The sequence below is a fragment of the Volvox carteri genome, assembly GCF_000143455.1.
Source record: "Volvox carteri f. nagariensis unplaced genomic scaffold VOLCAscaffold_56, whole genome shotgun sequence".
Lineage (NCBI taxonomy): Eukaryota > Viridiplantae > Chlorophyta > Chlorophyceae > Chlamydomonadales > Volvocaceae > Volvox > Volvox carteri.
In genome coordinates, this window is record NW_003307599.1 from 545576 (window position 1) to 561420 (window position 15845).

Here is a 15845-nt window from a genome sequence, read left to right on the forward strand (position 1 = left end):
GGCTCCCGAAAAGGGCAGCCCCATCCAGTGCTTATACTTCGCCATTTGCACTCCCGGTTGCTTCCCATCTGATGGGTACTCCTCTGGCAAGACAGTCAGACGCGTATGGTCCCAGCCGCTCATCAAACGCTCTCTTAGTGCCGTTATTATCGCTCCTTCTGGTAGAGGTCTACTCAACAACCAGTCAACACGCTCCTTTACCCCCACGACTTCTTGCGGTATTCCGCTCCAAATGTTGCACTCCAAGAAGGAAAACAGTCGTAACATTGAGATTCCCCAACCCTCCCATTCCGGGTTGGTCAGGGCATCGGTTATCTCCTGCCGTAAAACTGCATGAGCAATGGATCCCACTTGCTTTTGAAGGCGGTTCCAGAAACGGAGGATCTGCTTCACCATGTAATATTGTAAGGGGAGTTCAGCCAGCTCCGCGTACAACAGCCTGTGGGATGGCCGTGCCGTCCCCACTACCTGCCTCATGAATAAAATCTGCAGCTGGACTGCACTATCCTTCAAACAGGCTTCGAACATGCCCTCCGCAAGGTTTGCTTTATCCCGCCGCCTTCCCGCCCTGTCCACGACCTCTGCCAGCGCAAAAGGGCCCCACGCCTGGCAGCCATACAACAGAATTGCTCGGACTTGGGTTGCAAAACACCGCATTCGCACATCGGGGGCAAACAGCTTCATTTTGTCCAGCTTTGCGCTTAAGGAAAACATAGCGGACCGACCTGTATCACACAACTGCTGACGGCACGCACTAAAAGGCCGTTCTGGCTCATATACCAAGCCCAGATAGCGAGCGCTATCTTTGGCAGGTACTACCTGGCCTGATAGCCGTAACTGTTGACATCTCCCGCTAAGTTCCGACTGCTGGGTGCCGTCACATGCAAAAACAAGCCTTTCACACTTTGAGACATTTGGTCGCATCCCAAAAGCTTCACAAAACAAGTCCACAAGATGTAGCAACTCAGACATTCGCTCTACTGACGTCGCTAGCAGACTAACATCGTCTGCATACAACAGTATGGAGACGCGCTTGCTGTCCACAAGGGGTGCGTCACACTTACGTGCACCAGCTTCTACAAGGTCATGAGTATCAATCAGATCGGCTAGTGTCTCGATGAAAAGTCCAAACAACTCAGTAGATAAAGGACACCCTTGCTTCACTCCTTGCTTAGACTCAAACTCTCCCCCCACTTTCTCATTTACCTTCATCACCATGGACACCTTCTCGTACGCTTTTCTCAGAGCACCTAGCATGGGGCCGCTAATCCCCCTCTCCTGCAACCGAAGCCACATGTGCTCGCGAGGCACCCTATCAAAGGCCTTCTCAAAGTCAATCTGTACTATTATCAACGGCGGTTGTCCCGCGATCCGATGCCGCCTGACCAGGTGTTGCTTGACAAAGAGGTGGTGAGCAGTGCCAAAACCCCGCCTGAAACCCGCTTGGCATGGGTGCCGCAGGTCCAGTATTTCCCCAGCACGTACCAGGCGGTTAAGGATCACTGACGCATAGCATTTCGCAAGTGCTCCTCCAACTGCAATGCCCCGATAATTTCCTGCCACCAACGGGTCACCCTTCTTCAAAATAGGGGATACCACCGTTTTGGTAAACTGCTGTGGAAAATCACCAGTTGCCCTGATGTTGCGGCTATGTGACTTCCGTGACCCGCAGGCGGCTGGCAGAAGTTAAGGCCTGGCTTCTGCTCCCGTCGCGTCCCGGCGCGTCCGGGTTCAAATCCGCCTGCCGACCTCTCGGGGTGTTTGAGAGGTGAAGAAATGGGAGGTGGCCCCCCATCTTGTGGACGATGTAGGACGTGATAAAGTCAACTCGCGAGCTGACCAGGAACTAAGTTGACGCGCCGTTGATCCGCTAGATTTGGTTGGATGCTGGTGGTGAGTTGCCAAACTCAAAGAGTACACTCTGAAGTCGGATGGGGTGAATGGCTTAGGGTGCCCCTCTAGCAGGGGAGAGCAGGGAATTGCCTCGGGAAGGAGGCCACTGGTGAAGCTTAACCACCCTGTAACAACATCAACAACATCAACATGCCACTTCTGACTTTGTGTCGTGTGTACGCCATTTCCTCAATCCTTCCATCCCCCCCTATAGTTCTTCCCCTAAAGGGGAACTTTACCCTAACCCTTTCAGAAACGTGCGTTGCAGCTTGACCATGCGATTCCCTAGAGACCTTTCGAAGTCGCAGGATCGCCCATGCGCGTCGGCTGGTCATTCAACGAACTGGAGAATGAAGTGCGGTCCCCACACCTGGACTCCATACGACAGAATGGATCGAATCTGCACTTCAAAAATACTTGAGCGCTATCTTAGGCAGAAACAATTCCTTCCTACGCAACTTGATTATCAGGGCATGAGTGGCTCGCTGTCACGCACTGAATAGCTCATTCATCAGTGCAGGATTCGAATGGGGCATCCAGCACGTAATGAGGCCATAAATACCCAGCTCTGCCAACCCACGGCATCTCTTCAAACTGCACAGTGTTTTTTTTGGCGCGCTACATACCTACCTTTAAAAGGTTAAAGCACGCAGAGCTCGATTGGTATGAAAGTAGACCACCCTTGGCAGCCTGAACCAAATTGCTCAACCGGCACTCCAAAACACGAGCATAACACTTCACGAGGGCTCCACCCGGCGCCTTGATATCGTACAAATCGCCTTATTTGTGAATCGGCATCAATCAAGACAATTCAAACTGACTAGGGCAGTCCTCCATACTACGGATGTCTTCGAAAAGCCGATGAATGAAGGGGGCCAAGACCATTACTGGAGTGCCCGTCCACCTCTCTCCTGGCATACAAATAGCGTTAACAGGGTATTTCCACTAGCCGCACACTAACTTTTGGACATTATCTTTAATGTGGACTTAGTGTGCGGCTAGTGGACAGGTGTTTCCACTAAGCGCCCCGACAGGTTCATATTAAGGCGCCAAACCATTGTAATATTAAGAGTAAGGTGCACTACGTTTCTCTCTTTTACCTGCAATGGACAACAACTTGCTTATTCAGATTGCGAGCGGTTTGGCCGCGGCTCTGTTGGCCCTCCTAGCCATCACCGGGCCAGCTGGGCCAGGCAACGACGCTTCTTTGAACCCTCTGGCTGCTTGCCTTAACCTGTTGGAGCAGTTAGTTAGTGCTGTCCATGATAATCCACATAGTTTCCGTATGTACCACTCGCCATGGTATGTCCAGCCCCGGCCTACAGATTTGTACAACCACTTCATGGTCTCAGAATGGCCCGAGGATGTCTTTCGGTGCAACTTTCACATGGACAGTGAGTGTTTCTCGGTGCTGTGTGACGAACTACGGCCCGGTCTCGAACGTTAGACCACCCGCTTCAGGGTGCCTATTTCAGTTGAGCAGGTACGAATAAACACCTAAACCGCCAACTCCGGCTGGGCTCTCTCGGCCAACGAAGGCGAAAACGGAACCGATACGGGGCCGATGAGTTGTCATGTTGGTCATGTCGTTACCAAAGGCGCTCTCCTGATGACAGGCGGAACAGGAGGGCGCGGGAAAATAGGGTGAGACATCGGTGGTAATAAGAAACGAGCCAGGAATGAAAGTGGTGCAAATAATGACATCCGCAAGGAAAAAAAGATGGTTCTCACCTTGTGGTGCAGTTGTGTGCCGAGGTAGTTGTGAGACGCCATGGCCGTGGCGTCCATGCCCAGATGCGTTGCCGGGACAAATAAATGCTGTCCCTGGGATTGACTGCCAAGAAATACGCCGCCGTCAAAAGCCAGCGGCCGCTGCTGAGTATTTGCCGCTTGGTGCCAGTTCATGTCTGGAGACATTGCAACCGGGAGACCTGCGAAGCACCGCATGTTTGCGGTATACGCCTGCTGCACAGTGTTTAGCTGGCGGCTCATAGCTGAAAATGTGTGCAAATCGAGCGGTCCCGCTCGGAATTCCACTGGTCAACGGGCTATTTACGGCTGTGGATAAAGGAAAATAGAAAAGTCAACGTAGGGCCTTGAGGAAGGAAAATGGCTGACTATGAATTTTCCCGCTGGAAGTTAATGTCCAGTTTGAAAGTTATGTGTGCCACTAATGCGGACTTAGTGGACACATGGAAAATTCATAGTCAGCCATTTTCCTTCCTCAAGGCCCTACATTGACTTTTCTATTTTCCTTTATCCACAGCCGCAAATAGCCCGTCGACCAGTGGAATTCCGAGCAGGACCGCTCGATTTCCTCACAATTTCAGCCATGAGCCACCAGTTAAACACTGTGCAGCAGGCCTATACAGCAAACATGCGGGGCTTCGCAGGTCTCCCGGTTGCAATGTCTCCGGACATGAACTGGCACCAAGCGGCAAATACTCAGCAGCGGCCGCTGGCTTTCGATGGAGGCGTATATCTCGGTTGTCAATCCCAGGGACAGCGTTTATTTGTCCCGGCAACGCATCTGGGCATGGACGCCACGGCCATGGCGTCTCACAACTACCTCGGCACACAACTGCACCACAAGGTGAGAACCATCTTTTTTTCCTTGCGGATGTCCTTGTCATTATTTGCACCACTTTCATTCCTGGCTCGTTTCTTATTACCACCGATGTCTCACCCTATTTTCCCGCGCCCTCCTGTTCCGCCTGTCATCAGGAGAGCGCCTTTGGTAACGACATGACCAACACGACAACTCATCGGCCCCGTATCAGTCCCGTTTTCACCTCCGCCGTTGGCTGAGAGAGCCCAGCCGGAGTTGGCGGTTTAGGTGTTTATTCGTACCTGCTTCTCAACTGAAATAGGCACCCTGAAGCGGGTGGTGAAGAGGGTAGACATCCTCGGGCCATTCTGAGACCATGAAGTGGTTGTACAAATCTGTAGGCCGGGGCTGGACATACCATGGCGAGTGGTACATACGGAAACTATGTGGATTATCATGGACAGCACTAACTAACTGCTCCAACAGGTTAAGGCAAGCAGCCAGAGGATTCAAAGAAGCGTCGTTGCCTGGCCCAGCTGGCCCGGTGATGGCTAGGAGGGCCAACAGAGCCGCGGCCAAACCGCTCGCAATTTGAATAAGCAAGTTGTTGTCCATTGTAGGTAAAAGAGAGAAACGTAGTGCACCTTACTCTTAGTATTACAATGGTTTGGCGCCTTAATATGAACCTGTCGTATGGTTCCGGGGCGCTTAGTGGAAACACCTGTCCACTAGCCGCACACTAAGTCCACATTAAAGATAATGTCCAAAAGTTAGTGTGCGGCTGTTAGTGTCCGAGGCGTTTCCACTGGGCCCTACTGCTTTTCGCGTACAGAGCCCCTTTACGCGATTTTTTTAAAGAACTTTTACTTTCTATTCGATAAGAAGAAACTAGTTGTATTTAACTAGTTTCTTATCGCTTGCATGATTTGCTGAGCCAGGTGTGAGATTTTTTGAACTTAATGTTAGTGTGCGGCCTAGTGGAAATACCCTGTAAGTATGCTATAAGTGGAATGCTATAAGTAGATTGCTATAAGTGGAATGCAATAAGTGTTTCATCGCTACACGGTCGAGCCCACCAGATTTGTATTTGGGGAGGCCGGGCTTGTACCAAACAGTACGGCATCAAAGACAATCATGCTTTTGTAACACTCAATGTCAAGTTTGATTGCCCAGAACTATATTAGCTTTAGCTCCTTTGTTCAGGGCTACTGCGGTGACAGGAGTCGACAGGTCAGCAGTTAGTAGTTCGTGAACAGTCCTGGAAGCCTCCCTTCCAGCGGATCCTGAAAATTCATTTGTGGGTAAAAATCAAGTAGAACCACGTCAATCTTTCGCGCTATGATCTTAAGTCCCAAATGTGCCAATGTCAATGTTAGCAGCAGTAGCGCGTTTCGCGGTTTCGGAGCACAAATCTTAAACTCATTATGCAGGGGCCCCTTATATGACATATAATTGACACTGTGTAGTTAGAATGTAACTATAGATAAATCATTAGAACTGCATTAGCTGTGGCAGCTCAAGACCAGCAGCCAATAAATTATTAGCTTAACCCAGTAGTTCAGTGATGCTAAAAACGGAATTCTATAAAACTTGCTAACACGGATGGCTACGCGTTCACGAGAGTTGTGATATGGACTGGCTACGGCTGGCATGTCTTGCGCTCGCATTAGCGTTTCCAAATATTTGCCTAGCTAAGGAATCCATTACAATTTATCTCAAAACGGGCACTTTAAAGCTGGACGAGCCAACGAGGTGCGGAAACCCTTCGTCTATATGACAAACTGTTCACTGAGCTGAGCAAAGTCGATGATCGCCACAGGTCCGCAACCAACATTCGAGGTTTGTTAGACAGCACGTCCGCCAGCCCCCCAGGATCGTCAGGTTCAGATCCGAGCTTGGCTCAGGCGTTCTTCGTGTCATACGCTGTCGGGGCCCAGCGGGGGGCACTGTACAAGCACCTTCGCCGCAACCGCGGCATTGTCCATGGATTCATACCGGAAAACACTTGGCTGGTTTCCTCTACGCCCGCTGTCCTGTCGGAAGCGCTCTCTAGAGGCCTCGCCATCAGCATTGTAAGCTCATGCTTCCGCACATACTGACCGTACCGATAAAACTCCCCTCTTCATGAAAACTATTTCGAATCGTAAATCTGGATAGCACCTTAGTGCTTAACAGACGTCCAGGGTTGTCAGTAAATGGATCTGACTTCGCAACGCGCGATGCGTCCCCTGCTGTGAAACAGCCCAACCTATGGAGAACCATGTTTCTCGAGCTCCAAGTTAAATCTCTGGACAAACGGAAATCATTTTTTGCCCTCATCCGCAGTTGCCTTGCCTCCCAGAGCACAAGGTTGCGCCAGAATGGTCGTATGTCGTTCCTGGAGGGGCCCTGTTCACTGCGCGGGGCGACAGCTCCAGCCAGACAGCAGAAAGCACAAGTGCAGGGACAGCTGAGGCGCTGGGCATGGATGGCGCGCGCGACTCCGACGGCGGAGCGAACTTCGACAGTGTCCAGGAGGGTAAGCGTCCTTCATTGCCTTTTCAGGCGCATCATCTGTTGGGGGCAGTTTGGGGAACTAAGATGCTCTCAATAGAAGGTTGCGGACGGTCCTCGTCCCTATAAGAATTGGAAATAAGAAAATAATGATTAAATTAAAATCAATTATTATGATGTAGGTGTGTTTGAAAAATTAGTAAGAAAACATGGAAACGCACGAAGCAAGCAATTTGTGGATCTGCCCGTGTTATCGGCCCATTTGCGGCCACTGCCAAGAATGCAATACGCTCTGCACCAGATTCACGCTCAATTATCGACACATTTTAGAATGAAGTGGCGCGTAAAGTGGCAGCCTGCCTGCCACGGTCTTCCCTTACGTCCTCATTCCCTCCAGCCCCCTCCAGCTCCCCCGCTCGCCAGTACATTCACCGGCCCCGCATTTCGGCGCAGGTGGGGTGACAAAGTACATAGTTACCGTGCAGCTCTTCAGCACGTACGGCACCACCGCCGCCGCCGCCACGGCCGCCGCAGAATCGTTGGCGGCCGCCTGGCTGGGGCCTCTGATCCAAAATCTCACAGCTACAGCCACTGTGCAGCTTAAACAGCAGCAGCAGCTGCGGCAGCAGCAGCATCAGGAGGAGGAGCTAACGCAACGACCAACCGCTCTCTCCACCGCGGCCTGCACGCCATCACTCAAGCCCCGTGGGCGGCGGCTCATAGCGGCCATTTGCGCAGCGGACCTCCCCGCAGCGCTGGCCTGGCTATCATCCCAGCGAGAAGTTCATTGGCTGGAACCCACGCCGCGTCTAGCTCGGAGAGATCTCGCAGGGGACCTGGTCGTGCAACTTGGCGGCAGGGATATGGCAGCAGTGGCGGCGGCTGCGGCGGCCGCGGTGCAGCCCGCCGGTGCAGCCGCCCTGCCGTACTGGTCTCGCGGCCTGGACGGCAGCTCTCAGCTGCTCGGCATCTCAGATAGCGGAGTGGATATGGACAGCTGCTACTTTTTCGACCCCTCGGTATGTCACGGCAAAGAAGTGGCAGCAGGGTGCTTGATGATTGAGTGGAACTGCTAACCGCTTAAGAGCCTGCTCATAATTCCAAATCCCGGTTTCGGACTCGTAGCATGATGGTGGATGCTTTGCTTTTCTTTATTTTGCTTTGCTTTTTTACAAGGGTGGTGCGTCAGGTCCGGTTTAGGTGCCCCAAGTGCCTTTGGCTCCTCAGGCAGACAGAGGTCTGGGTCAAGGATTGACTTGGGGTTATTCGACGTATTTTTTGACCCGGCGGACCGCAGCACAAACGTCCTTCGTCGCATTATTTTATTTGAAAAAAAACTTTTTACCGCTCGCTGCCTTGGGACTGCAGATGCCCAACGTGGCTGGTATGCTTGTACAAGACCCAACACGACGGGGAGCCAGAGTCTTTAGGAGCGATGCGCATCGAAAGGTCGCCAGCTACTACTGCTACTCAGGTAGGGTAGCGCCGCGGTCTGTCAGGTCGTCGGTCTGTCACCACGACGGTGGTTGAGCTGTAAGTGTGTGTGTGGGGGGGGGGTATACAGCGCTTCCCTTCAGAACGTGGAGGTGATCGGAGCCTTGGCCCCAACTAGGGCAGGTCAGGTTACTTCGGGTTTTAGGATTTAGGTTACGCGAAAACGGACGCAGACGGACATATAGACGAACAAAATGACAAGCAGACGGACAAACGGAAGTTTAATAAACGAACGCAGACAGACATTTCAAGAGCCCTTCATAATACGGCTATAGGTGCCACCATCAACTATTCTAGATCATTGCTCGATCCAGCTGTTTACGGTCTTCCATCTGTATGTAATGTGGAATTGCGGAATACCTTCGCCGTACCCGTTCCTCTCCTCCCATCCGCCAACTATTTTGTTTCCCTCCTTCACACCTGAACCCTGCGGCCGTGCCGCGCCGCGCCCGCCACCGCTTCCCAACCTCAACACCGTCGAACGACCTCAGACTTTGGCGACGCTGATGGTCACGGGACCCATGTCTCGGGTATCGCTGTGGGCGCCTGCTACGGCTCCATCCAGGGAAGAAATGTTAGCGGCGGCGGCGGCGGCGGGGAGGGTGTCGTGGCAGCGGCGCCGCCGTCGCCGCTGCCGTTGCCGCGGACCAGTCCTGGCCCACCTGCGACGGCTGCCTTAATGGTAGGGAGGAAACGCAAAAAGCGGCCGCCACCGTCGCCGTCGGCGTCGGCGTCGCAGGCTCTATCAGTACCACCACTTCCCCCGCCGGCTCTGGCGCCATCGCCTCAGCCCTTCCCACCGCCGCCGCCGCCACCGCTGAGGCGCCGGTCGCTCCCTCCGTCCGTCAGCCGGCTGTCACTGCCGCCGCCGCCACCGCCGCCGCCACCGCCCTTACCGTCAACTGTGTCGCCCTCTCCACAACCCCCGCCAAGTCCCATGCCCGCGTTCCTCCAACCCCCGCCACTCTTGCAGCCCCCGTCAACATTGCGGTCACCGCGCATTCTCAAGTCGCCCCTTCCGTCACCCTCACCCCCACCTCCTTCACCTTCACCTCCCTCCCCAGCCCCCAAGCCACTGCCGCGATCACCCCCACCGCCACCGGCGCCTCCACAGCCCTCACCTCCGTCGCCTCCGCTGCCGCCGCCGCCGCCGCCGCCGCCGGCCAATGGCGAAGCCATCGGAGGTCCGCCGTACATCATCGATCAGGCCACGGGCATGGCCCCGGGAGCCCGGCTCGCCTTTTATGACATTATGGACGCACAGAAAACGTACAAACTGCCGTCGTACGAAGAGATCTTGCAGTATCAGTTGGACGTTGGCGTGTTCGTACAATCAGACTCCTGGGGCAGCAAGCAGTGAGTACGAACCACCGGGAAGGAACGATATTCGTACAGCACTTCACAGGACCGCATTTCTGCTGCGTGCGGGGGGAGGGGGCTAGAAAGGAACCCACTTTCCAATTTTGGCGAGGATTGGGCAGTGGGTACGGCGTATTGTGATCATCATGTGGGTCATGTCAGAAACCTGCCAGAAGGGGCTATCTGTGGGAAGAAACGAACGAATGTCGAGCAACAGCCGCCGCCAGAGTAACGAAAAGGATTACAGTACTGCAGAACGTCCAAACCCCACTGCAAAGCTTCTCGCTCTATCTATCTATCTATCTATCTATCTATTTATCTTACATATGTCTTACTTTATGTCTTTCGTATATTGTATATTACATTTTATATATGTTCTGTATGTGCGGGGCTGAGCAAAATTAGAAACACAGTAAGAACAAAGCCGTGCACGTTGGTCGCTCCCCCGTAAGGCAGCAACACGGGTCGCCCGGTAACCGGCTGAGGGACGAATGGACATCAGCGTCGCTTCATGCCGCATGTCACCAATCTCAAAATTCTCATCCATCCTCCTGTCCAGCCACAGCCACGTGATACGCCTTTTGTTGCTTTGACAGGAAAGCAAGATCTCCCACACCCGCGGACGGAAGTGCCCCAACATGGCCTGTTTAGGATAGGATATACACCCAAGATTCCCATCTTATTAACAACTCTGCACATACGCCCTTTGGCGCCTTCTTGCTTTTTTTGCCGTACACAGGGCGTTTTGGTACAACAGTCTATGTGAGCAGTTAGATGACGTCACGTGGCGCAATCCGCAACTGCTGGTGTTGACCGCAGCTGGAAACGACGGCAATCTACAGCCGCGGCCCGCCAACGGCACCGTGTCGGCTCCCGCCAACGCTAAGAATACGCTATCGGTGGGATCCACTCTAAGCTGGGAGCCCGCTACCGACCCCGCCAGCGGTACTCTGCGGCTGCGGATCTGGACAGGAACTGCCGACCCGCCGGACACGAAGCCGATCGTCGTCGTCGCCACCGCTGCCCTTGACACCGTGCCGTCGAATACGACAGGACGTGGGGTGGCGGCGGAGGCGGAGGCGGAGGCACTGGGTCTGCCTTCGGGGCCGCCGTCGCCGCCGCCACGGCGGCGCAAGCTCCCCGCCGCATCGCCGGCGCCGCCAGCCTCCGCTGCTGCCCTTCCGTCAGCCTTCAGCTTCGACCTGCTGGTTGACCTGCCTCACCAAACGAGCGGCGGCGGCGGCGGTGGTGACTTCCGTACATTAAAGGACTTGGAGGGCATGGTCATGGAGGTCATCGCGGCCACACCCTCTGCCGCATGTCGCAAGCTGGCCAACGCAGCACAGGCACAGGCGATTTACGGTAGCGGCATGCCGAAGATGATCTTGGCGCTGCGCGGCGGCTGCATGGTATATGTCAAGGCCATGGCAGCGGCCGCCGCGGGTGCAGCCGCCGTCGCCATCATCAACGACACGCCTGGCGCCGTCCAAAGTCTGTTGCAGGTTAACCCCACAAATACAACCCTTCCGACAGCCCCCCTGTCTCAGACTGTAGGGCTCAGGGTGCTGATGGCGCTGGGCGCTGGCGCCCGCGTCTTTGCACGTGCCGAATGGCATCCGGATCAGCCGTACAGCCAAGTGCCGTCGTTCTCGGCGTACGGCCCTACCGTGGATGGACGCATAAAGCCCGACTTGGTGGCGCCAGGCGTGGCTGTGCTGTCGGCGTGGACTGACGGGATGTCTCGGGGTGCTAGCGACAACTGTACGACGCGGCGGGTGATGAGCGGTACGAGCATGTCGGCGCCACTGGTGGCGGGTGCTGCTGTGCTGGCGCGACAGTACTTCACGACGGGGTTTTATCCTTTCGGTAGGTCCTTAGATTGACCAGCGGAAGCTGATGTTTCTTAGAACACGATGAGACGAACCTTCCCGAAGGTTGGCCCCCGGATCACACCTGACCGGACTCTTCCTTGCATTTCAAGCTTTGAGGTGTTGGTAAGGCCGGCACGACGGGAAGACCCTTACTCCGTTTTCATGTCTTTTTTTATTCACCAGGCGCCTAATTTGGCAATCCTACACGTGCACACCAGGGTTTGGGTTACGATAGGGGTAGGGTATATAGCTCATTGTGGTGCCACTGGGCATCAAGGAGCAGCATGCAGAAGCGAACTGTGAATGCGAATGCGAAGCGAAACAAGTCGGGTGTCGGCTTCCTCGAAGCCGGAAAAAGGGCGGGCCCCCCCTGCATCCGTACAGGCCGGTAGCTAGCACGGCACGTGTGACAATTGATGGGTAGTGTCACTGCGGTGGGAGATGTGCTTTGTTGCAGCAGTATTGATGGTGTGGGAGCTAAGCTCGCACCGGCGGAATCGTCAGCACCGCCTGCGGGCTCCACGCGAATCGCATCCATCCCAGGTGCATGCCGCATGGACAGTGCGGCAGACCGCAAGTCGGAATGCCCGTGCGGGCAAATTGGTAACGCAAGCTGAGTGAAGTTCGGTGCTGTCTGTGATGTTTATCCCCGAAGCGCCAGCGGCCTCAGCAATCCGCCCCACAGCCGCGAGCTTCATCGCGGCACACCGCAAGTCTCGGAGGCCCCGTGCATTGGCCAAAGTAAATGTACAAACAAGCAGCTTGTGTATTTCATATAGAAATGCAAGCAAATTTGTTGGCCTGCTGGTGGCATGTCGGATTGCTCATGCCGGCAAATGGTAACACAAGCTGGGTGTTCGAGTTATCATACGCCGTCATCTCAGAATTCCATTATGAGATACGCGGCAGCTTTCGGGATGAAATTTAGCGCGAGAGGCGTTGATGTGACTTTTGAGGTCGGTGAATGGAGGCAGCTAAACTTGTTTGTGCTCATACGGTCTTTGTTAGCTACATGCGAGATACCTTGCAGTAGAGAATGCTGTATAGTACCGATAACGCGTTTCAGCCGGGTGAAATGTTATGTTTGATCCGTTACACACTCAAGGCATGGGAGTTCGAGTTGTCATACGCCGTCATCTAAGAATTCAAATATGAGATACGCGGTACCTTTCGGGATGAAATTTAGCGCGAGAGGCGTTGATGTGACTTTGGCCTCGGTCAATTGAGGCAGCCAAACTTGTTTGTGCTCATACGATTTTTGTTGGCTACATGCGAGATACCTTGCAATAGAGAATGCTGTATAGTACCTACAACGCGTTTCAGCCGGGCGAGATGTTATGTTTGGTCCGTTACACACACACACACACACACACACACACACACACACACACACACACACACGGACATGGGCAATCCTACAGGTCGGGGCCCCCCTGGGCGCTTCGCGCTGGGGCCCCGCCCAAAAAACAGCAGTCGACAAAGGTCACTGCTGGCTGCCGCACCGCGAGGCAACGACAGAGGGGGAGGGCATGTTCCGAAGTCAGTGGGCGCCAATCTTTTCAAACTTTGCACGACTGGGGGAACTTAAGTTCCTTACATCTCCCGACTCTGTACTATGGTTGGAATCGCTAACTTCCGCACCTTCCTAAGGCTGCATGGCTAAAAGGCGCAGGCGCTTTTTGAACGAGACCCCAACGAAGTCTTCTCCTCGTAGCTCCCCTCGCGTGTCCTGGAGTCTTCACTCATATCCTGACCCCCCCTCTCACTGTCGCTCGTACGGCCCCCTGCCTCGCAGGCCGCAATGACACGCCAGGTGCCGCGCCGTTCATCCCCAGTGGCATGCTGCTCAAGGCCGTGCTAATAGGAGGAGCGTACGACATGCAGCAGGGGATGTCGCTGAGTACACTAACGCAACTTGAACCGGCACCGTCGGGATATCAGGTCAGGACAATAAATATATAACAAATGAATACGAGTACGAGTTTGTACGGCGGTTAGTTATGATTTCCGATAGCTGGATAACGGACTGACCAACTAACTAGTTCTTTGCTTGGATGGATGGATGGATGGATGGATGATGTTAGCAGGTCATCGTAGGCCTGCTGGCATGCTTGCTAGCAAGCTCGATGGTTTAGTGCGACTGGACTCTCAAACTTTTGTGGAACGGGGAACTCGCTGGTTGGTTCTGACCCGGCGAGCTTTGCTCAACTAGCACACACCGCGACCTTCACCGCAAACCCTTCCTTGCCGCCCTGGGGCTCCCCCACGCCCTGCTACGTGCTCCCCCACGCCGAGCTCCCGCCGCTCCGTGTTTCCAGACTACCACACCTCCAGCTGTAACGCACACACGCCCATACACCCAAGCATGGAAAGGTATGTTGATGTATGTATGTATACATACATATCTGTATGTATATGTATAATAATACATTTAATGCCCAAACCCGTTACTCACACCCACAGGGCTTTGGCCGGGCGGATCTTAGCAGCTCCTTGCCCCTAGGGCCCCAGGCAGCGGCAGCCTCAGCCTCCGCCTCCGCCTCCGCCAGCAGCAGCAGCAGCAGTAGCAAGGGCAATAGCAAGGGCGGCAGCGGCGCTAGCAGCACCTCGTCCTGCGCCAACCCGTCGCTACAGCTCATCGACTACGTGCCGATACAGGAAGGCGACGTCCACGCCTACTACATCATCGCCACAGGCTCCGGGACTGTCGTGGTGACCCTCGCATGGCCAGATCCCCCGGCTGAATCTCTGGCGCTTTACGCGCTAGTCAACAACCTGGATTTAGAGGTCGTACTCAGTACGACAAGCTCCACAGGAAGGGCCACTGACGCCGCCGCGGACGGTGACGCCGTCATGGTGTTTTATGGGAACAGCGGCTGGAGTGCGGGGGGGGCCAATGGCAGCAGGACAGACCGGCGCAACACGGTGGAGCGCGTGACGGTGCCCGCGGGGCGGCCGGGAACGCTACAGATACGGGTGGTGGGGGCTGAGATCAACTCCAGGTATATCACACGGTTTGCGACGGATGATCAGCGGTACGCTCTGGCCGTTCACGGTTGTTTCACTGGACTGCTCTTGAGTGAGCATAATCCAGACCGCCGGGCGTGGCGGCGTTTCATGGAGCCCGGGCTGGAGCCACCGTCGCCGCTGTTGGTCGCGCCAACAGAATCGGTTGACGCACAAGTACGGTAACGTACGGAGTGATTGAGGAATGGGGCAGGCTGCAATATGCCTTTCGGATTTTGTGCGGGCGGCTGGGAATTAGTGGCTTGTGAGCAACTGTACGCGTCTCGACGGTAGCGTCTCGATAGTTGGCAGTTAGATTAGGCTGCAGAGGGTTTAGGACGGCTGCTGAGTGTTAGGCATGGGCAGGTAAGGTGACCTTGGGGTCGCATGGGTAGCTGGGTGGGTGGGTGGGTGTGTGCGTGCGCGTGTGTACTTACGTGAACTTCTGAGTGCCTCCATTGAGCCGCGGGAAACTTTATTAACTTTGTTTGCCACGGTCTTTTAATGTGGTTATACCGGAAATGTGCAGACGCTTTACGTAGGTGATCTAGTGCAGCAGCAGGCAGCATATTGCTGCGCCCCCGGCCCATGCACAATTGGTTGGCTGGCACGGGCTTCGTGGCCTTCGAACTGACGTTGCCGTGTAGACGGTACAGTCGTCTGCCACGCTGTGTCGCAGGAAAAAGATTCATCCGCAGATGGAATTTGATAAGAAAATTGTTCGCCATCTTGGCGGATGGCTATGTCGTCTGCTGCGTCCGCGATACCAATGGTTGCTTTTTTAATGGGGATTTTAGTTGTTGCGCGCAGCTCTTGCCGCGGAGCTGGTCAAATTGGGAATAGCCCTTGTGTGCCTGCCTGCTCGCCTACCTTACCTGCCTGTCTGCCTGCATAAGCACCCAAATCCTGTTGGCTAAGACCCAGCATTATCCTTCTCGTTTGTCGGCAAGCTGTATCATACAGAACAAATCGCAAATTTTAAGATTAACAGGTTGTTTGCAACCGGTTGCGAATCGTAAGGACGCCTATCGCGTCGACTACGCACCCTTAAGGTGCTCATAGTGTCATAGCTATCATTATGCCGGTGGTTACGGTGCGGCCAAAGTCGTTACATAATCAAACTCGGTTTGTTCTGACTTGCTATTGCCCTGAAGATCTTGCCCACTACGTCTTAACCCTTT

General features: G+C 54.4%; 3 protein-coding genes across 3 annotated transcripts; 2 read left to right on the top strand and 1 right to left on the bottom strand.

Moving 5' to 3' along the window:
• Window positions 1–3364: 3364 nt before the first annotated feature.
• On the bottom strand, window positions 3365–3885 carry VOLCADRAFT_96933 (uncharacterized protein; the record flags this gene model as incomplete). The annotated part of the gene is made up of 2 exons (XM_002955977.1): window positions 3365–3499; window positions 3625–3885. The coding sequence occupies 2 exons, from the start codon at window positions 3883–3885 to the stop codon at window positions 3365–3367; spliced, it is 396 nt and encodes a 131-aa protein (XP_002956023.1).
• Window positions 3886–4225: 340 nt separating this feature from the next.
• On the top strand, window positions 4226–4701 carry VOLCADRAFT_96934 (uncharacterized protein; the record flags this gene model as incomplete). Its single annotated transcript, XM_002955922.1, has 2 exons — window positions 4226–4486; window positions 4618–4701. The coding sequence occupies 2 exons, from the start codon at window positions 4226–4228 to the stop codon at window positions 4699–4701; spliced, it is 345 nt and encodes a 114-aa protein (XP_002955968.1).
• A 1370-nt stretch (window positions 4702–6071) lies between these two features.
• VOLCADRAFT_96935 (uncharacterized protein) lies at window positions 6072–14850 on the top strand (the record flags this gene model as incomplete). Its single annotated transcript, XM_002955923.1, has 11 exons — window positions 6072–6193; window positions 6261–6513; window positions 6767–6959; window positions 7332–7387; window positions 7636–7953; window positions 8303–8408; window positions 8920–9110; window positions 9693–9784; window positions 10527–11653; window positions 13454–13599; window positions 14122–14850. The coding sequence occupies 11 exons, from the start codon at window positions 6072–6074 to the stop codon at window positions 14848–14850; spliced, it is 3333 nt and encodes a 1110-aa protein (XP_002955969.1).
• Window positions 14851–15845: the final 995 nt, after the last annotated feature.